Below are 21,241 nucleotides of genomic sequence, written 5' to 3' on the forward strand. Positions count from 1 at the left end.
AAAAAAAAAAAGATTACAGATTTTAGGCATTCCTAGTGTGTATATGCACGTGTGTGTGTGTATTCATGTGTGTGCATGCATGTGTACATGCATATGTGTGTGCATTCACATGTGTGTGTGAGCGTTTGTGCCATAGTAAGTGACTTAGAAGAAATGAAGTTGTTCAAAGGAGACACCATGTCTCTCAATCTGACTATGAGACTATCCCAACAACGATTCCAAAGAAATGGGAATTTCCGCAGAAATCTCATGCTGGGAGAATGAACGGTCAGCAGCCAGAGGGCAAACCTGTCTCCTAGGAGGAAAGGTCATAGAATTCTAACAGCCTATCAGACCAGTGAGACAGAGACCCAGACAAGGATGAGTCTCCTCTTGTGGGGAGGACCACGCCTTGAGCAGGAATGTGCACATTAAATATGCAGATTTAAGCTGATTTAAACTGTAATCTCACTTCAAGACCCCAAAGATGGACTTGGGGTGAGGACAGTCACTAGATCTCCTTGTCCTTCTTTGTGATGTGGCCAAACTGAATAAATCTTTTAGCTTTCCACTCTTAGTTTCCCTCTTTTAACTCAACACTAGTAACCTGGCTCTTTTCCACCATAATAGTCCCTTTCACCTACCCTGATCCCTCAAGAGTACTCCCACTTTATTCTGCAAACCACACTTTATAATGAACTAACCAAATAAGTGTAAAAGCTCACGGGGAGACACATATGAAATCAGTAGGACCCCAAAGCACGGACGGGCGAGCATTTGAAAACCCAGCCCTTGCACTTACTTTAAGGACATTTATTCTTGTCAGTTGAGTCTTCATGTTTTTATTTGACAATTTCAGATCACTAAGCTGCTTCTGAAGTCTCTGGATTTTCTCCTCCATTCTTGGGGCTGCAGCCATCTTGGAATTCTGCTCAATATCCAATAACATCTCTAACTTTTTGAACTTGCTGTGTTTATCTATGTGGGCAGTCCGGGTCCTGGAGTTTTCCTTTGTAGAAATTAACAGTATTGAAATTGAAAACTGTACTTTAAGATGATGTTCTGGGCGAGGCTTAATGATAATTGCGTAAGTAAAGTATCTGCCAGCATAAATATAAACTAATAAAATAATCAGGAAAGTCAAATGTGTTAGCATAGATGTGTCCATCTTTTCTGGGAAAGTATTAACATGTGTTAAGGATTTGGATAAAGATTCACACATAGCTTGATACTCATCATAATTTGTAATAGAAAAAAATAGAAATTGTGTAAATGTCATGAGAATATTTAAAATATGCATAAAATATATATGTATATTCCCTACAAGTTATTTCTAAAATATCTATTAAACAAAAATAATAGAGATAGAGCTAAATAAAAAAATATATAAAAGAAACTGTACTTGTTTTAATTATGTTAAAATATTCATAGAACACCAAGTTGTGGTGGTACACGCCTTTAATCCCAGCACTCTGGAAGCAGAGGCAGGCAGATCTCTCTGAATTTGAGGCCAACCTGATCTACATAGTAAGTTCCAGGTCAGCCAGGGCTACCCAGAAAAACCCTGTCTCAAAAAAAAATAGCTACATATAGAAACTGTGTCTCAAAAATATATGTGTGATATATACAAATGTGTGCATAGAAGAAAGTCAAAAGAAACTATTTCCTTAAAATATTGTTGTCTCAAATCTTGGAATTTATTGGTGTCTTGGAGGTAGGTTTGTTAGACAGGGGCTCATGTATTCCTTCCTGACTGGCCTGGAACTCACCGTCAGGATAGCCCTGAACTTCTGAGCCTCCAGTTTCTGCCTCCAGCGTGTTGGAATTGCAGGTGTGTGCCATCATGCCTGGTTGATGCACTGCTAGAGATGGAACCCAGGGTTCCCTTTACACTAAGCAAGCACATTGCCACCTGAGCATCTCAGTCCATGTGTTTATATTTTTATTATATACCACCTTACAGGAGTGTCACATTGAGACCAATAGTTTTCTTTCTTGGTATTCTGAGAATGTTGGCTATTCTAGATCTGACTTTTGTCTCATAATAATTTCTTGTAGCTGCCCTCTTCTTATTTCTCTTCCCCCCCCTCCTCTCCCCTCTCCTCTCCTCTTCTCTTCGCCCTCTCCCCATCCCCACTGTGATGGAAATCAAACCAAGATGTGGTTTTTGGTTTTTTTGGTTTTTTAAAAGATGTATTTACTTTATTTATATGAGTACATTATAGCTGTCTTCAGACACACCAGAAAATCCCATTACAGATGGTTGTGATTCACCATGTGGTTGCTGGGAATTGAACTCAGAACCTCTGGAAGAGCAAGCAGCCAGTGCTCTTAACCGCTGAGCCATCTGTCCATCCCCCAAACCAGGGTTTTTAAACATGCAATGCTTGTGTTCTACTGCTCAGGCCCACCAGGAGTCCCTAGATGGGTGATTTATTGCCTCTAGACGACAAAATATCCTTTTATATCTTTATTTATACAAATTGTCTCAGTTACTGTTCTATTGTTGCAAAGAGACTTCATGATCAAGGCAACTTGTAAAAGAAAGCATTTAGTTGGGGGCTTGCAGACAGTTTCAGAGAGTCAGTTATGACCATCACGGTGGGGGTGGGGGGGACATGGCAGCAGGCAGGCATGGCATCAGAACAGTAGCCAAGAGCTTCCATCTCATTCACAAGTTGGAGGCAGAGAGAGACAGGGTCTAGGCCCAGTGACCAACCTCCTCCCATAATCCTAATCCTTTCCAAAACAGTTCTACCTAACTAGGAAATAAGCATTCAAATATATGCACCCATGGGGACCATTCTCATTCAAATAACTACACAAATACTGCATATCTTCACCTTCCGTAAATGGCTGGCCTAGCTGTCTATTTTATCTTCCTAAAGAACATTCCACTACTTTATTTTGACATATTTCAAAATATGTCAATATATATATTACAGATAATGAGAACATAATAGACTACAATATAATGTCATTTACAATTTATTATTATTATTATTATTTTGGTTTTTTGAGACAGGGTTTCTCTGTGTAGCCCTGGCTGTCCTGGAACTCACTATGTAGACCAGGCTGGCCTCGAACTCAGAAATCCGCCTGCCTCTGCTTCCCAAGTGCTAGGATTAAAGGCGTGCGCCACCACGCTGGGCTATGTCATTACAATTACAATTTTTATATGCACTGAGAAACAAAAAAATGTCACCAGACTCAATTGGTTGTGATGTTCACTTACTGTGGTGGTAAGGCACCACAGCAATGTCTCTGAAAGATGCCTAAATAATTGCTTCCTGGGAGGTCAGAGGCAGAAAGAAGGGTGGGATGATAGTTACTGTTTTCCTGAGATCTTCCAAAGGGATGGAGAAAAGAATTGCTATTTGTGCTTTCTTAAAATTTAATAAATGGTTTAAATGTCTTGCATAGACATGAATCATTACTGTTCAAGAGCAGATGTAGAAGGTTTGCTCTGAGAAGGCCAGGCTGACTCCATGACAGGCTTCAAAAGGACAGTTCAGGAGACAAGGCCTAAATCTCTGTTTCCAAGAACTGGGCAAGTCCAGGCAAGTCCAGGCTTCAGTAGCTGACCTGCCACCTGACCTGAGGCAAGGACAATGGGTCAGCAGCGCTTTCCAGACTTTCTCAGATACTTCCTCGGGAACAGTTTCTAGACCTCCCCAGCAACAGTTTCCAGCCCCCACTGCCTGGTAAAGGTTCTGGAAAGTCCCTAGAAATGGAGCAAGATGAAGTTCACCTACCCTGGAATTCCCCTAAAATTAAATCAGGCTTGTGAATTCACTTGGGGGGTCTCTCTATTTTGGGAATGGGAGACCCCAGCATGCTGGACTTCTGCAGAATAAAACACTCTTTGTGCTTATACACTATTTGAGTCTGGGGTATCATTCTTCCTCAAGCTTAAACACTATGAGGTTAAATGTCATTTCAGCGTGAAGCTTGGCATGGTGGCACATGCCTCTAATGGCTGCAGAGGCAGGCAGATGTCTGGGTAAGAGGCCAGCTTGGTCTGTGTATCAAATTGCAGGGCTACATAGTGAGGCCCTGTCTCAAAAACAAGAACACATGTCATTTCATAATATGGAGGGTTTTATTTTGTTAGATCTATTTAATCTTCTCTGTCTGAGTCCTTTGCTTGTATTCATGAATGTGCCTGGTGCCTGAGGAGGTCAGAATAGGGCAGTGGATCCCCTAAAACTGTTGTTCCGGGTAGTTATGAGCCATGATGTGGGCTCTAGGAATCAAACCCAAGACCTCTGCGAGAGCAACAGTGCTCTGAACTGTTGAGCCATCTCTCCAGACCCAGTGAAAGAGTGTTTGTTTGTTTGTTTGGTTTGGTTTTAAAAAAACTCTTCAAACAACAAAACAAACCCAAACAAACAAACAAGAAAAAAAACCCTGAATGGTCCCAGCTCTTGGGAGGTAGAAGTGGGTGGATCTCTGTGAGACCAGGTTGGTAGCAAGTTCCAGATCAGTCAAGGCCACATGATAAGATTCTGATTCCTGGCATGCCAAAGGAAAACAGCTAAAACACACTGACAGACAGGCTGAGACCAACTTAGTCAACAGTAAGTAATCAAGAGAGACTGCACTCTGAGCCATTATCATTCTAGAACTGTGTGGTGTAGGTTAGGACATGGCACATAATTCAATGAACAATGTTGCTCTCCCTTCCTTCCTTCCTTCTCTCTTTTCTCCCTTTCTCTATGCATGTGCTTTCTCTCCTTCCCTTCCCCTTCCCCCTGTCTCTCTCCCCATAGGGACATCCCTAGCCCCTGGTTCCTTAGGACCAGTGACCTCTCCCACCTAAGAGCAGTTTCCCTCTAAACCTGCGTGTATATATACTCTAATCTGTTGTGAATTGTCTCATTTCACCAGCTTAGAAATAACTTTTTTAAAAATGCTAAAAACAAACAAACAAACAAAAACAAACAAACACACAAACAGAAACTCCTGGAAATAAACTGTAGCCATTCCCATTGTTTCTGTTTGCCTCTTCCCTCACAGATGCATGGAAGCAGGAGGCAGAGGTCAGTGGTTTTTACAGGAATGAGTGAGGAATGCCTTCAGTGCCCCTCAGATACCCATCAAGTCTACCTGTCACAATACCTTGAATCCCACCACTAAGTGCATTCATTTGAGTACCTTTCCTGATCATCCTCCTTTAAAAGTGAATCCAGAGATGTATCAGTCAGGGGAGTTGGTACACATCTCCAATCACAGCTAGACTATAAAGACGGAGGCAACGGGACTATAAATATAATGTCATGCTAGTCTACCTTGAGCGCTTCAGTCTAGCTTGGGTTATGTTATATTGTTAAACATCTGTCCAAAAACAAACAAACAAAAAACTATTAAAAATGAGATTCATATTAACAAGTGCCATCATAAAGCTTATCAAATATATGCACAATAGAGAAAAAGAGAGGGAAAGAAGAAAGGATTTTTAAAGAAAATCATAAGCAATAAGGATTTGAAGCAGATTCCCCTTTGACCATTCTCAAAAACATGTGTAAGTCAGATGTGGTTCACATCTTTGATCCCAGCACTTGGGAGGCTAAGGTAGGGAAGCTGAGAGTTTGAGTACATCCAGGACTGTACAGTAAGATGCTAATGCACACACACATACACACACACACACACACACACACACACACACACACACCATACACACACACATGCCATACACACACATGCCATACACATATATAACTAGTACAAGCAATTTTAGTAATGTTAAAGCTATTGAGAACACAACCCAAATGTGATCCTTCTCAGAGAAGCACGCGGCCTTCGGGAAGACGCTCTTACTTTCTTCCTGCCCACATCTAAGTTCCTCAGAGAGCAGTTGACTGCAGCCTTTCCTTCCAGGGGTCCCAAGGGTCTTTTCTGTCCCATGTCATTTTCTTCAGTCTGGGTTTCTTCATAAAGGCGGTATAGCTGCTCAAGCCTTGTGGTGAGCGTCTGGATTTCCTGCTGCCGGGCTTCAGCTTTCTGCAACACATGACATTAAGTAAACGCTTTCCAGTGCGTCACTCATGCGTCCCTCACCAGCACTGGGTAGATGAGTAGAGTTGACATGTACTTTTTTATTGTGTGTATGGTGTTTGCCTACATATATGTCTGTGTACCACCATCACATGCATGCCTAGTGTCCAAGGAGACCAGAAGAGGCATTTGATCCCTTGGAATTGGAGTTACAGATAGCTGTAAGCTACCCTGTGGGTGCTAGAAATCAAAACTGGGTCCTCTGCAAGAGCAGAAAGTGCTCTTAATCAATGAGCCATCTATAGCATTGGCTGTTCAGATTTTTGAGACAACAGCTTGTTCTGTTAGCTAGGATAATCCTTGAACTCACAGCATTTCTCCTGCCTCAGCTTCCCAAATACTAATTAAGGATCATACATCTGGATATAGTTGTCATTTTAAGAAATAAGTAGGGGCTGGAGAGGTGGCTCAGTGGTTAAGAGTACTGACTGCTCTTCCAAAGGTCCTGAGTTCAATTCCCAGCAACCACATGGTGGCTCACAACCATCTGTAATGGAATCTTATTCCCTCTTCTGGTGTATCTGAAGACAGCTACAGTGTACTTACATATATAAAATAAATAAGTCTTTTTTAAAAAGAAAAGAAATAAGTAGAAAAATATTACTACACAAGGATAAGATATATTCACAGTGTGAAATAAAGTTGTGTAACAATTTTCTTGTTCCTTGTGACAGGGTCTTCATACGTAGCCCAGGCTGCCCTACAACTCACAATCTTATCCTTGCCTTGGATTATAGGCATGTGTTATCATGCCTAACTAATGTAGTACTAATTAGGTTAATATTTATTGAATTTATACTAAACTATACTAAGCATTTATCATGTGTTAACCCACTTAAGCTTTGCAACCATGCTAAGAAGTAGGAATGACATCTCTTAACTCCAGTTTACAAATGGAACTAACACCGTGGACATAAATAACCTTCCCAAGAATGCACAGCTTGCCGATGGTGGAGCTCAGGGTCAAAGCAGCGCTCGGGGCTCTGACCAAGCAATAGTGTCTCCAGTACAGTTAACAACCTGTTCTCGTCTTCCACTTAGTAATAAAAAGGCAATCAAGGGCTGGTGAGATAGCTCAGTGGGTAAGAGCACCCGACTGCTCTTCCAAAGGTACAGAGTTCAAATCCCAGCAACCACATGGTGGCTCACAACCATCCTTAACGAGATCTGACTCCCTCTTCTGGGGTGTCTGAGGACAGCTACAGTGTACTTACATATAAGAAAGAAAGAAAGAAAGAAAGAAAGAAAGAAAGAAAGAAAGAAAGAAAGAAAGAAAGAAAGAAAGGCAATCAATCAAAATTACAGTGAAGAGCTGGAGAGATGGGTCGGCAGTGTACAGTACTCACTGACCATCCAGGCACGGTTCCAAATACCCAGGTCAGGTGCGGAGGTTCTCGTGCTCACAGACAAGCACCAGGGGAACCAGAAATGTTAAGCACGCTAGTCTGTCTCTTCAAAGAGAGATATATAAACTGTTTTCTAACCGGAAGACTGAGAATGAATGTGATTAATAACCTGGTGAACTTTGTACTATCTGTGTGGCCAAGATCCTCCCCTAGACTGTTATCATGAGCTTGTCAATCTATAGAACCAATCTTTATGGGAGAATCACTTGTAGTCGATCTATAGAACCCATCTTTATGGGAGATATCACTTGTAGTCAATCTATAGAACCCATCTTTATGGAAGATGCCACATGTACATGTACATGTAGCCACATTGTAAGCTTTATTCTACACACGGGACTGAGTTAATAATCACTTGAAAAGTATTCACCGCCGGGCCTGGTGGCGCAGGCCTTTAATCCTAGCACTTGGGAGGCAGAGGCAGGCGGATTTCTGAGTTCGAGGCCAGCCTGGTCTACCAAGTGAGTTCCAGGACAGCCAGGGCTATACAGAGAAACCCTGTCTCGAAAAACCAAAAAAAAAAAAAAAAGAAAAAAGAAAAGTATTCACCAACTTGTGCTGTGCTTAAATATGCCTAAAATAAACCAATCAGGATCAGACTCTTGAAGTTTGAACCAACGCCGGCTACTGAGTTGTGCTGGGCTGAACTACTTTCTTGCCTCCCTTGAATCATCACTCTGCCAGCTGTGGTGGTCACAGAGATGCTCGAACCACACAGCTTACACTTTTTATAATACTATCTCCAGGGGATCTGCAGCCATTCTCTGGACTCTGTAGGCATTCACACAAGTAGCATATATTCGCATAGACACATGCACATAAACATAAATAAAATAATAAAAACAATCTTTTTAAAAATTACAAATGACGAGTCAGGCAGTGGTGGTGCATGCCTTTAATCACAATACTCAGGAGGCAGAGGCAGGCAGATCTCTGTAAGTTCAAGGCCAGCCTGGTCTACAGAATGAATTTCAGGACAGCTGGGGCTCTGTATAGAAATCTTGTCTTGGGAAAATTACAAAATGAAGCCAAAGAGCTTACCAATCGGCTAATGTCAAAATCTACATATTAAATTAATAAAATTGGGGTTCTGGGGCAAGGACTCACATGGTAAAATGTGCAAGTATAAAAGCGCAAGGATCCAAGTTGAAATACTCAGCACTCACCACTCATAAAAAGCTTGTGCACACCTTTAATCCCAGCACTTGGGAGGCAGAGGCAGGTGAATTTCTGAGTTTGAGGCCAGCCTGGTCTACAGAGAAAGTAGTTCCAGGACAGCCAGGACTATACAGAGCAACCCTGTCTCAAAAAACAAAAAATCAAAACAAAACAAAAAGCTTGTGCACATCTGCAAATCAAGTGCTAGAGGCAGGGGCTGGAAAGATGGTGGTTAAGAGCACTGACTGATTGCTCTTCCAGAGTTCTTGAGTTCAATTCCCAGCAACCACATGGTGGCTCACAACCACCTGTAATGAGATCTGATGCCCTCTTCTGGAGTGTCTGAAGACAACAGTGTACTCATATGCATAAAATTAATAAAATTTTTTTTCAAAAAAAAGTGCTAATGACAGGCAGATCCCTAGACCCCACTGGTCAGTGAACACGCCCAGGGTCTGACCCCCACATGCACTGGCACACATATGTATGCATATGCACATATTTAGGTGCACTTCCACAAGCACATATATTTAAAAAAAATATTCAGTCAGACAATACTGGTGTGTGCCCTTAATGCCAGCAAGAGGAGCTCTGTGAGTTTGAGGCAAGCCTGGTCTACAGAGAAAGTTGCAGGACAGCTAGGGCTACCCAGAGAAACCCTGTCTTGAAAAACAAAAACAAAAACAAAAACAGAGAGAGACAGAAAGAAAAAGAAAAAGAAAAAGAAAAAAGAAAAAGAGAATGAAATTGGAAAGGATAATTTTTCTGAGCACACTCACGCATTTCCACGACTGTTCGTTTGCACCCATTTCCTGGATCCTCTCTTTCACAGCTTCTTCTGTGGCTAGTATGGGGCCGATACTGTCACTCAGGAGAGTGGCCAGCTGACCGAGGAAATTCTGGTGGTGGGATTGCTCTGGTGAGGTTTCCCAGCCGCAGGAATACGGAGCTCTGTCCAACTCAGACAGAGTTAGCTTTTCTTTGTGGATCAAATCTTGTTGACATTTATCGCCAGTGGTTTGCCCATCAGTCGGTCCCTCAGAGTAAACAACACTGCCTCTCCCCAAGTTGTAGACTTCATCATTGTCCTGAATGTACCAACACAGGGGTTAAACTTCCCGCTGGAGACTTAATATGGAAAGATCTATGTCACTTCTTATGAACTGTGAACTCAGTATGAACACACCACCTCAGGAGAAAGGGCCCGAAACGTTAGAGTCTCATAAGAAACAAGGGCACTGACTTAAAACGGCAAGGAGGAGGAGCTGAAACAGCCCTCGTGAGAGCAAACTCTACAGAACACTCAAGGAATTTTAAAAGTTATCATTGTATTTTATTATGTTTAATTATCTTTTTTATTGTCTTGAAGGAGGTGGCATGTGCCACTGTATGTATATATCGAGATTGGAGACAACCTGCAGGAATCTCTTCTCTCCTTTTATCAATCAGACTGTCACAAAATGTGCCTTTACCTGCTAAGCCTGTGTACTGGCTCTGTGTGTGTGCACGCGTGTGTGTGTGTGTGTGTGTGTGTGTGTGTGTGTGTGTGTGTGGTTTGGTTTGGTTTTGGGGGGCGGGGGAAGAGAGAGGTGTTTGGTTTAGGATCTGTAGGAGGACTGAAGCGCATATTTTGCACATCAAAGCAGACCTGGACTCCAGGTTCTCCCAGCATCCCTCAGTCCCTTTTTGGCATACCCTGCCCCCAATCTTGAACTTCCCAGTCCAGGGGCTGGGCTACCCTCCCCCCAGATGCTCCTCCTCTTCCCTGCTTGTATCCCCCTTTTCTCTTTCTCTCTCCCTCCCTACCCTTTTCCCCATGGTGACTTCCCTGGCCTGATACTTTGGGTCAGTGAGTATCACCTTAGAGCAGCTTCCCAGTAAACCTGGCTTTAATATAATTTAATTGGCCTTGAACTGGCTTATTTCACCGGTGGTGTTGAAATAACCTATCATGAAGGTCTCACTGTATAGTCCAAGCTAGACATTCTTCCCTAGTGCTGGAATTCCAGCCGCATGCCACCATGCCCAGCTGGAAATTATCATTTTGTAATTCCCAAATGAAATAACTGATTTGGGCAAGGATCACCAGTGAATATTGAAACCATTAGGTAAAGAGCTGTCAAGGAAACATGTTTTCATGAAGAATCATACTCATGTAGGGCTGAAACTGTAACTCGGTGGTCATGTGGGAGCTTACCTAACATTCTAGAGGCCCTAAATTCAATCCCTAATACTACAAAAAGGAAAGAACCAATGCTTAACAAATATAACAACCTCGATAATATAAGCGAAAGAAGTCACATCTCTTCCTCCTGGCCTATTTCTGTTGCAAAGATTCCAGCCCCAATGCCCAGGTAATGGTTTTGGAATGTCTCTTAAGAGACAAAGCAAGATAAGGTCACCAATCCCAGAATTCCCCTAATGTGCTTTAAATTGAGCCTGTGAGCTCACTTGAGTGTCTCTCTAGCTTGGTAATGGGAGACCACAGCATGCTGGACTTCTGCAGAATAAAACCCTCTTTGTGTTTACATACTATTTGAGTTTGGGGTATAATTCTTCAGGGAAATCATGGACCTTACAATGTTTATGCAGATGTGCACGGCTGTGTGTGTGTGTGTGCCAGAAGATGACAGGGGTGCTTCGCTAACACTCTCTGCTTTCCTCCTTTGAGGAAGGGTGTACACTGAATCTGGCAGCCAGAAAACCATAGAGATTATCCAGGGTTAGCCTTTTCTGTGCTGGGCATCTAGGCATGCCTGACCATGCCTGCCTGTTACACGGATGTTAGGATCCTACACTGGTCGCCATGCTTACACAGCAAGCATTCTTAACTGCTGGACCATCTCTTTAGCCCTTGGGAATTTTGTTGTTGTTGTTGCTGTTGTTTCTCCCAATGGGATCTCCCACATTAACTGAGTCACACAACACAGGTCCTGGTTTTACATAGTAACTTGTGATGGTCTGAGGAGCACACAATAAACTTTCACAGCTCCATTGCCAATGGTCTGCCCTCTCCCCTTCTCTTTCCAGTGCACTTCCTTCTGGAAGATCCACAGAGCTAGATGTCAATGGCCAGAGCTGATGAATCGTCAGGTCTGGTCTACATCCAGGGACAGGAAGCCTGGTGTGTTCAGCAGCGGGACCAGTCTGGACAAGACTCCGACTTCTCACTTCCTCATCACCCGTCCCCGTAGCCGGCCTCATTCCTCACCTCCAAATCTTTCTGTAAAATCACAGAGACCTTGCAGTTCTCCTGGCAGTCCGATGGCTTCCGGTCCACTATGCTTTGGATCTTCCATCCACAAGAGGACTGGCACCCTACCAGATATTAACCCTTTTCTCCTGGGGAAACAGTCAAAACTGACTCTCACCTTCACTGGGAAAATATCCAAGGAATCTTCCGGTCCTTTCAGATTCATATAGGGAAAGAATCTGCTGGGGCAGGACCGCCTTTTCTCCAGAAGCTCCGCCTTAATCTCCACCGGCTCTCTTCCCACAAGATGGTCCCTGGGTAGAACAGCAATGGTCAACAATGCAATGAAACCAACTTAACCAATTTTGTTTGTTTGTTTGTTTTTTGTTTTTTTTTTTGTTTTCCGAGACAGGGTTTCTTTGTATAGCCCTGNCTGTCCTGGAACTCACTTTGTAGACCAGGCTGGCCTCAAACTCAGAAATCCACCTGCCTCTGCCTCCCGAGTGCTGGGATTAAAGGCATGCGCCACCGCCACCTGGCTTAACTTAACCAATTTTCAATAAGACCAAAATAATTATTTTTTGAGACAGGGTGTCTCTGTGTAACATCCCTGGCTGTCATCGAACTCATTTTGCAGACCTGGATGACCTCGGACTCAAAAATATCTGCCTGCCTCTGTTTCTCTAGTACTGGGTTCAAAGCCCAGCTCTACTTAAAAAAAAAACATATTTAAAATACATTAAATATACAGCCATATCACAGTCAAGCTTCTACCAATTAAAAACAGCACGAGGACAGGCATGAGTTAGCTTGGAAGAGCAGGGAGGTAGTTGGCTCACTTTCCTACAGAAATAATAAATGTCAGAAGAGAACATCTATCGGTTCCCTTCTATTGCTGTGATAAAGGCTACAACCAAAAGCCAATGGGGAGAAAGGGCTTTTCTGGCTTACATTTCCACGTCAGAGGGTATCATCGAAGCAAGGCAGGGAGGGAGGCAGGGCCTGAAACCAAGGCTCTGGAGGAGGGCTGCTTACTTACTGGCTTGCTCTCCATGGCTTGCTCAGCTTGCTCTCTTATATACCCAAGACTGGTGGCCCAGGGGTGTAGCACCGCCCACAGTGGGCTGTGCCCGCCCACATCAATCATCAATGAAGAAAATGCCCCACAGGCTTGCTTACAGACCCATCTGATGAAGGTATTTTCTCAATTAAGATTTCCTCTTCCGGCCGGGCGTGGTGGCGCACGCCTTTAATCCCAGCACTTGGGAGGCAGAGGCAGGCAGATTTCTCAGTTCGAGGCCAGCCTGGTCTACAAAGTGAGTTCCAGGACAGTCAGGACTATACAGAGAAACCAAGATTCCCTCTTCCCAGATACATTTAAGTTTATGTCAAGTTGATAAGAAGCAAAGAGTTCAATATTTTAAACAGCTGAAAGATGGGTTAATGGACCTCTGTTGACTTCAAGACCAGCCTGGTCTACATGGCAGCTTCCAAGGCTACATAGTGAGACCCTATATAAGATGGGGAGAGGGCCAGAGAGTTTGAGAGGGAGCTCAGTGGCTATACTTAACGCTCTTGCAGAGGATTTGGTCCAGTTCCCACATTGGCTGGCTCCAGGAGATCCAGCTTCCTCATCTTAGTAAGAATATGTGTGCACTGTGACCCTGGCCCTAACCTACCCCTGCTTGAGGATGTAAAAGGTGCAGCTGCCTCTGTTGGGAAGCAATTTGGAAATGCCTTAAAAATAATTTCAAAGAAACTAGATGTGGATACATGTAATGCCAGCATGTGGGAGGCAGGAGAATTACAGTACAAATCCACATTCCAGGAGACAGAATTGGAGGTCAACCTGAACTATAATGAGATCCCACCTCAACACAAACAAATAAGGCAAGTAACATCAAAAAATTAAGCAGTTGCTATATAGCCCCGAAATACCTGAGGGGCAGAATTATGTAGAAATTTGTACAAGGATGCTTATAGCAGGGCACGTCATAAAGCAGAAAGACCCCTAGAACTAAACCACATGTCCTTCAATAAATAAGTGGCTAAAGAGCACATGATGCCCAAGACATATAGTTCAGTGTAAGAGGAGCTAAGGTACCAATTAATGCTACAATCCAGGAGAGTCCTGAGAACATTGTGGTGTAAGGGTCCAAAAACCGCTGAAGGAAGACCCCAGACTCAGATAATATGGAAAACAAAGAGCATTTATTCTGCAGGAACAACCAGCATGCAGGGGTCAACCAGTCTTTGAAATGGCGACCCCAGATAAAGGCACGCAGATCCTTCTTATAGGGAACCAGGGGAACTGTCTGGAAAGATTAGGTAATCTAAAATTTCACTGGTGGGTGCTAGAGGGTCACAGGTGATCAGTGGTCTACATTACTATGTCATGATCATTCAACCATGGGATGAGAAAGGGCTGCCCAGAGCAGATGTCCCATTCTGAGATAAGATATTTCCCCATTTTTGTGGTTATCCCCAGACTGTTCTTTGGGAGAGGGTTTTATGATCTTTTTCTGGATTTTATGTCTGTTCCCAGAGCTTATGATCTAGTTTCTGGGACTTATGGTGTATTCCTAAAGCTGATACATTACAGACGCTTTTGAAATCAGTCCTGGTCCTCAAAATGGAGCCAAATGGGGCCCTTAAATGTGGACAAATGGGGTTTATATTGTCCTTTCAGTGGTAAGGGAAAGGAAAGGAGATCAAGGGGTCACATGTTTTATGGCTATGCTCACACTGGATGTCTAGAGTTGGAGGAGGAGGAGCAGTGGTTTCTAGATGCTGAAGAAGCATGGCTTCCATGGGTGTGGAGTCTCCACTGGAGGGGATGGAAGGGTCTAAAACTAGGTAGTGCTGATGGTTGGCCAACCACTAGTGTGCATACGCTTTAAGGTGGCTAGTATACTGCTTAGTAAAAAGGGTGTGTGTGTGTGCGTGTGTCTGCACGTACACACGGAGGTCAACCTACAATAGCATTCTTCAAGAGTCTTCTGTTGGGGCTTGGAGAGATGATGGCTCAGCGGTTAAGAGCACTGACTGCTCTTCCAGAGGTCCTGAGTTCAATTCCCAGCAACCACATGGTTACTCACAACCATCTGTAATGGGATTGGATGCCCTCATCTGGTGTGTCAGGGTGTGTCAGAAGAAGACAGCTATTGTGTACTCTGTGTGTATATATATATATATATATATATATATATATATATATAGAGAGAGAGAGAGAGAGAGAGAGAGAGAGATTGGTTGTAAAAACCTAAAAACCTGCAGTGAAAGACAGTTCTGGGGCCACCCAGCCAGCCCCCCAGGAATCCACCTGGCTCAGCATTGCCATGCTGAACACTGACACACTCACACCACCACCCTCAATAGTTTGAGTTGTGCAGGAGAGTAAGCTCAGGTCTTCTCACTGCTAATGCAAGCACTTTACCAACAGAGACATCCCCTCACCTCCTAGCTTAGACTTTGGTTTGGTTTCTGTTGCTGGGGTAAAACCCTGACCAAGGCCTCAGCCTCAGGACTGGCTGGGGTCACGCTACAATGCTGTCTAATTGTCTTTTTTCTTTTTAATCCTCGCCCCTGAGCTGGAGAACCTGTTGACTGACTAAGCGGGCTTGGTCAGATGGCGCCTCAATGTTGGAGCTCCAGTAAGCAGGGAACAGTGAAGGACATGGCAGGAAGTGAGTGCAAAGGAAAGTACAAGAAGATTTGGTCCAGCAGGGAGTAAACCCCATAAGAGTGGGGCAAGGTCATGGTAAAACGTGTTTGTGTATGTGTTTAGAGTTATGCTAAAATCTAGAGAAGCCAAGATAATTCTCATAGATGCTTTTAGTCTTTGGACCCTGACTAGAGATAGTTTACACCTGAGACATGAGAGAATGGGCTTGAGAAAAGCCTACGCAACTATAACTATAGGGGATGCTTTGGTGAAAGAGAAGGAAAATGACTGTAAACTGTTTCAAAGCTTTCCTGAGGCAGGAGGAGGTCGGGAGACGTCCTGCCTCCTCTCTGGATCCTACTGGAGAAACACTTAGTTCTGGTTCTGGGTCCTTAGGTAGGATGTCTGGGTCCCCTTCGTGGACCGTCTAGTCTTCTTCCCTGTCTATTGTCTGCCCTTCGTGCACCAGTCTGTCTATATCTGTCAGTTTATGTCTGTGCTTTTGTTTCGTTGCTTGAATGTTGTTCTGTGTTTCATGTTCAAAAGAAAAAAATGGTTAAACTTTATCTGCTGGTCGTTCACCCCTTGATTTAGTTTTAACTCATTTCAAAAAATTAAAAAGCAGCATCATTTGGCCTTTGGAGCCCTGCACCTGTAGCTAGGAGTCTAGCACAGCTGGAGAAGCCCTGCCGGGGCTGATTGTCTACGCAAGGTGCTCTTAAAGGGGCCAGCAGCTTCTTGGCTTCTATGATAAGGGAGCTGATGGCTGTTTCTCCTGCAAAAATCTCTGACTGTGATTATTGGGTTCTACAGGTGACAAGGTGCTCCTCTCTTGACAAAGTGTGGAGCAGAGACTGAAGGAAAGGCCATCCAGAGACTGCCCCACCTGGGGATCCATCCCACATACAGTCACCAAACCCTATTGTGAATGCTGGGATGTGCTTGCTGAAGAGAGCCTGACATGGCTGTCTCCTGAGAGGCTCTGCCAGAGCCTGACAAACACAGAGGCAGTTGCTTGCAGCCAACCACTGAACTGAGCTCAGGGTCCTGATGGAGAAGTTTGAGAAGGGACTGAAGGAGCAACAGTGTAAACTGGTCAGACCCCACCTCCACCCCTGAGCTCCAGGGGACTAGACTAACAACCAAAGAGTACACATGGAGGGGCCCATGGCTTGGACCACATATGTAGCAAAGGTTGGCCTTGTTGGACATCAGTGGGAGGAGTGGCCCTTGAGAGGAACAGCCTGAGGGTGTTCGATGCCCTAGTGTAGGGGAATGCCAGGGCGGAAAGACAGGAGTGGATGGGTGGGTGGGTAGAGGAGCATCCTTGTAGAGACAGGGGGAGGGGGATGGGATAGGGGGGTTCCGAAGGGGAGACCTGAAAAGATGAAAACATTTGAAATGTTAATAAAGAAAAAGAAAAAAGAAAAAAAGAGGAGGGGGAGAGAGAGAACCCTGACTAAACTAACCTGGGGAGGGAAAGGTTTCTTTAGCTTATAGGTCACAGTTTTTCACTGAGGCAAGTCAGGGCAGGAATTCAAGATAGGAACCTGGAGACAGGAACTGAGGTCATGAAGGGAGGCTGCTTACTTGCTTGTTCCCCATGGCTCGCTTAGCCTGATTTCTTATATAACCCAAGACTCCGTGCCCTCCTATATCAATCAATCAAGAAAATGCCCTCACAGACTTGCCTATGGCCAGGCTTACTGAGGTATTCTCTCAATTGAGGTTCCCTCTTCCCAGACTGTCCTTGCTTGTATCAAGTTGACAGAAAACAAAAATAAAAAACAAAACATTCTTTCTCTCTCTCTCTCTCTCTCTCTCTCTCTCTCTCTCTCTCTCTCTCACTCACACACACACACACACACACACACACACCACAACACCCTACCTTAGACGGTTCTCTAGGTCTATAACTCTCTCAGTTAGATCCCAGTTGTGTCTTCCAAAATTCTGAGAATTTGTGTTCTTCAGAATCTTCATCTTCATTAGAGAATCGATAAGGTCCTGGAGGTTCCTGATGTCATCTCTTAGGGACATTATCTGCAGCTCCTGCTGGGTATTCCTTTCTTTGTAAGTCTCTAACTCAGTCTTCACCTCTTGCAAAGATGTTTCTTTCACATACAGCTTGCTTTGAAGATTTCTCAGCTAAGGAGTAGGGGAAAGAAAATATTAAAGTAACCTCTTGCTTTAAATATCATGATGTTAACTCACTGTGAATGTAAGTTATACACTGCTAGAGAATAAAATGAAGCCTTTCAAATCTATTTCTTAACAGCATATCTTAATGTTTAAAAGCCCTTTAAAATAAAACACAATGGCACAGTAAGTTTGAAATAAATAGTTTATCAACATTAAAACTGTGTAAGTCTTTAGTACTTCCATAACTATTAAATTATAGGAATAATGGATTTGGGGATTTCCGCCAAAAAGAAGTGATGCTATAGCTTTAGATGTCTTGCTTTCTGCTGTGTGGCTCACACACAGGCAATGCTCATAGGTCTGTCTTAGTTCCTGATCTTATTTGTGTTGGTGGGTGTCTTAGTCAGGGTTTCTATTCCTGTACAAACATCATGACCAAGAAACAAGTCGGGAGCCGGGCCTGGTGGCGCAGGCCTTTAATCCCAGCACTCGGGAGGCAGAGGCAGGCGGATTTCTGAGTTCGAGGCCAGCCTGGTCTACCAAGTGAGTACCAGGACAGCCAGAGCTATACAGAGAAACCCTGTCTCGAAAAACCAAAAAAAAAAAAAAAAAAAAAAAAGAAACAAGTTGGGGAGGAAAGGGTTTATTCAGCTTACATTTCCACATTGCTGTTCATCACCAAAGGAAGTCAGGACTAGAACTCAAGCAGGTCAGGGAGTAGGAGCTGATGCAGAGGCCATGGAGGGACGTTCTTTACTGGCTTGCTTCCCCTGGCTTGCTCAGCCTGCTCTCTTATATATAGAACCCAAGACTACCAGCCCAGGGATGGTCCCACCCACAAGGGGACCTCCATCCTTGATCACTAATTGAGAAAATGCCTTACAGCTGGATCTCATGGAGGCACTTTCACAGCTGAAACTCCTTTCTCGGTGATAACTCCAGCCTGTGTCAAGTTGACACATAAAACCAGCCAGTACAGTGGGAAAAATAACTGGGGGAGACTCCAAAGGAAGAGCAAAGATTTAAGTGGCTAACTGTAGCTGGGTGTAGTGACACCTGCTTTTAATCCCAGCACGTGGGAGGCAGAGGCAGGAAGATCTCTGTGAAATCATAGGCCAGTCTGGTCTACACGGTGAGTTCTAGGACAACCATGGCTATGTATGTAAAGAGACTGTCACAAAAAAAGAAAGAAAGGTGTGTGTGGGGGGGGGGACTAGCTGTGTGATAAAGGAAAGAGATGGCTTGGCAGTTGAAAGAACTGGTTATATGTCGGGAGAACCCAGGTTCAATTCTAAGCACCCACATGCTACCTCACAACCATCTCTTTTTTTTTTTTTTTTAAAGATTTATTTATTTATTATATGTAAGTACACCGTAGCTGTCTTCAGACACTCCAGAAGAGGGAGTCAGATCTTGTTACGGGTGGTTATGAACCACCACGTGGTTGCTGGGATTTGAACTCTGGACCTTCGGAAGAGCAGTCGGGTGCTCTTATCCACTGAGCCATCTCACCAGCCCACAACCATCTCTTAACACTAGTTCCAGGGGGAACTCACACGCTCTTCTGGCCTCTGTGGGCACCAAATTGGCATGTGGTGCACAGATATACATGCAGATAAAATAAAATTCAAAACTATTTTAAAAGACAGATAAAGGGGAGAAAAGACCATAAAGTTATAAAGAGAAGCAAGAAAGATGGCTTGGTGGAGGAAGAGGAGGCCTAAGAACAGCAGAGGGCAGTGATGGAAGAGACTGATGGGGTGTGGTGGCTCATGCCTGCAGGAAAATAAGGGTGCTTAAGGCCAGCCAGGGCTATCTAGTGAAAGCCTGTCAATAATAATAATAATAATAATAATAATAATAATAATAGAGCCACAGTGACAGTTTTAAGCCTCTGCTTAGAAATGAAAATGTTTAACACCTTTAACAGAACAGTCACCCAATCTCAGGGGTTGAAATCCAGGTGTGTCTCATTTTGTTTCCAAACATTCATTTTGCGCTCGATTTCACTGGTTCACCTGCCTGTTTTCAGGGCGCTTTCTGTGAGGTGCATCAGCCCGACAGAGCATGGTACATGCTGCTGACGAGTCCTCCACGGGCTAAGAAGCTTACCCCACCAGAGCCCAGAATCGCAGACAACCCAGAAGACAGTCACAGCACAGTCTTCGTGGTGTTAGACAGCAGGCTGACTCCTCGGGCATCTCTCCTCTCTTACAGGACAGGTCAGGCCCTGGCTCTAGTAAATAACTGACTCACACCCATGTGATCACTGAGATACACCAGCCCTAGCTGGCCAGAGCTCCTGCAAGCGCGTGAGAAAGGATCACGGCCATAAGGTTTTATGAAGCCTTTCTAGCTGTTTACTGCCTGAGAGGCCACTCCTCTAGATACCTGCACCTGTGGAGACTAGCTAATTCTTCCCTAGTGCTGTACCTAAAAAGCACACTGAGGTTTCAGACCACTGCAATAGTAAGTGCAGCTCCATAGTGCATGCTCAACCTCCCAATCCCCGCTTTTCTGTCTGGGCGTCAGTCATGCCTTCATTCCTAGTCGGGGTTACAGAGCCAAGTGATGGGGGAGAGGTGCTTGTGTATCATCTCTGTTTGCTAGTAAATAAAATACACGCTTCGTTTCTGATCTACAGTGAATGACTAAGCATTCTCTGAAATTTCACATCTAGGCAGGGCCAGCATCTGTAAAAGCAGCTAGAAGAATGTGCACCTCATCCAGTCACACCAAGCTTATGCGGGTAAAGGGAGAGCAACCACTAGACTCAACAATGATTTCATTACAACTTCAGGGCAATTCTACCAAAGTAGACAGTAGACAGTGAAGAAAAGCCTGGGAACACACACACACACACACACACACACACACACTCCCCGGGGTTCAGATGCACTTCCTTGCTGCACTCTGGAACTGCAGTGGGCAGCTGGGGCCTTTCTGACAGACAGTCCTGAGGGGCTGAAGGAGTGTGTAAGGATGGGCATAGCCACTCAGTATAGTCACCTCCCTTACTCAGGAAGTCCTCTGGCACAGGTTAAAAGCACCCACTAGGGGCTGGAGAGGTGACTCAGTGGTTAAGAGCACTGGCTGCTCTTCCAGAGGTCCTGAGTTCAATTTCCAGCAACTCATCTGTAATGAGATCTGATGCCCTCTGCTGCTGGTGACAGCATATCATGACAAGTCCTGCCCGCAGCAGGTTGGGATAGAGACATCTCGGTAGCCCTCAACAGCTCTTTGTAAAAAACAGTTGTTCCTATTTCTCCTAACCTTAGCCCTGGACAACGGCTGTATAGATTTCATTTGTGCGTGACTGCTTTTCAGTTGGCCTTGGTGTGCATAATTATTCTATTATATCTGACTGTCCTACTCCCTTCTTCTGCTCTGGTGAATTCTGTGAATCTAGATGTTCCTTGATGTAATGATTCTTAAACAATTAAAAATTGAGGCATGGGACACAAGCACAGCACAGCTGCACAGCCAGCACAGCACATTTGCACAGCAAGCACAGCACAGCACAGCACAGCCAGCACAGCTAGCACAGCACAGCACAGCCAGCACAGCACAGCACAGCACAGCACAGCACAGCACACACAGCCAGCACAGCACAGCACAGCACAGCACAGCACACACAGC

At 44.3% G+C, this 21,241-nt stretch overlaps 1 protein-coding gene across 2 annotated transcripts in view; it reads right to left on the minus strand.

Annotated features, from left to right (window-relative positions):
* Positions 1 to 21,241, minus strand: part of LOC110324771 — a 47,287-nt gene that overhangs the window by 11,167 nt on the left and 14,879 nt on the right. For both annotated transcript variants that reach the window (XM_021202457.1, XM_021202458.1), the window contains exons 4-8: positions 17,352 to 17,608; positions 11,975 to 12,110; positions 9,383 to 9,691; positions 5,803 to 5,985; positions 782 to 988 (exon numbers count right to left, since the gene is read on the minus strand). In XM_021202457.1, coding sequence (XP_021058116.1) covers positions 782 to 988; positions 5,803 to 5,985; positions 9,383 to 9,691; positions 11,975 to 12,110; positions 17,352 to 17,608 — 1,092 coding nt within the window. The remainder of the gene's footprint in view (positions 1 to 781; positions 989 to 5,802; positions 5,986 to 9,382; positions 9,692 to 11,974; positions 12,111 to 17,351; positions 17,609 to 21,241) is intronic.

Source organism: Mus pahari, chromosome 7 (assembly GCF_900095145.1).
Source record: "Mus pahari chromosome 7, PAHARI_EIJ_v1.1, whole genome shotgun sequence".
In the NCBI taxonomy this organism is placed as follows: domain Eukaryota; kingdom Metazoa; phylum Chordata; class Mammalia; order Rodentia; family Muridae; genus Mus; species Mus pahari.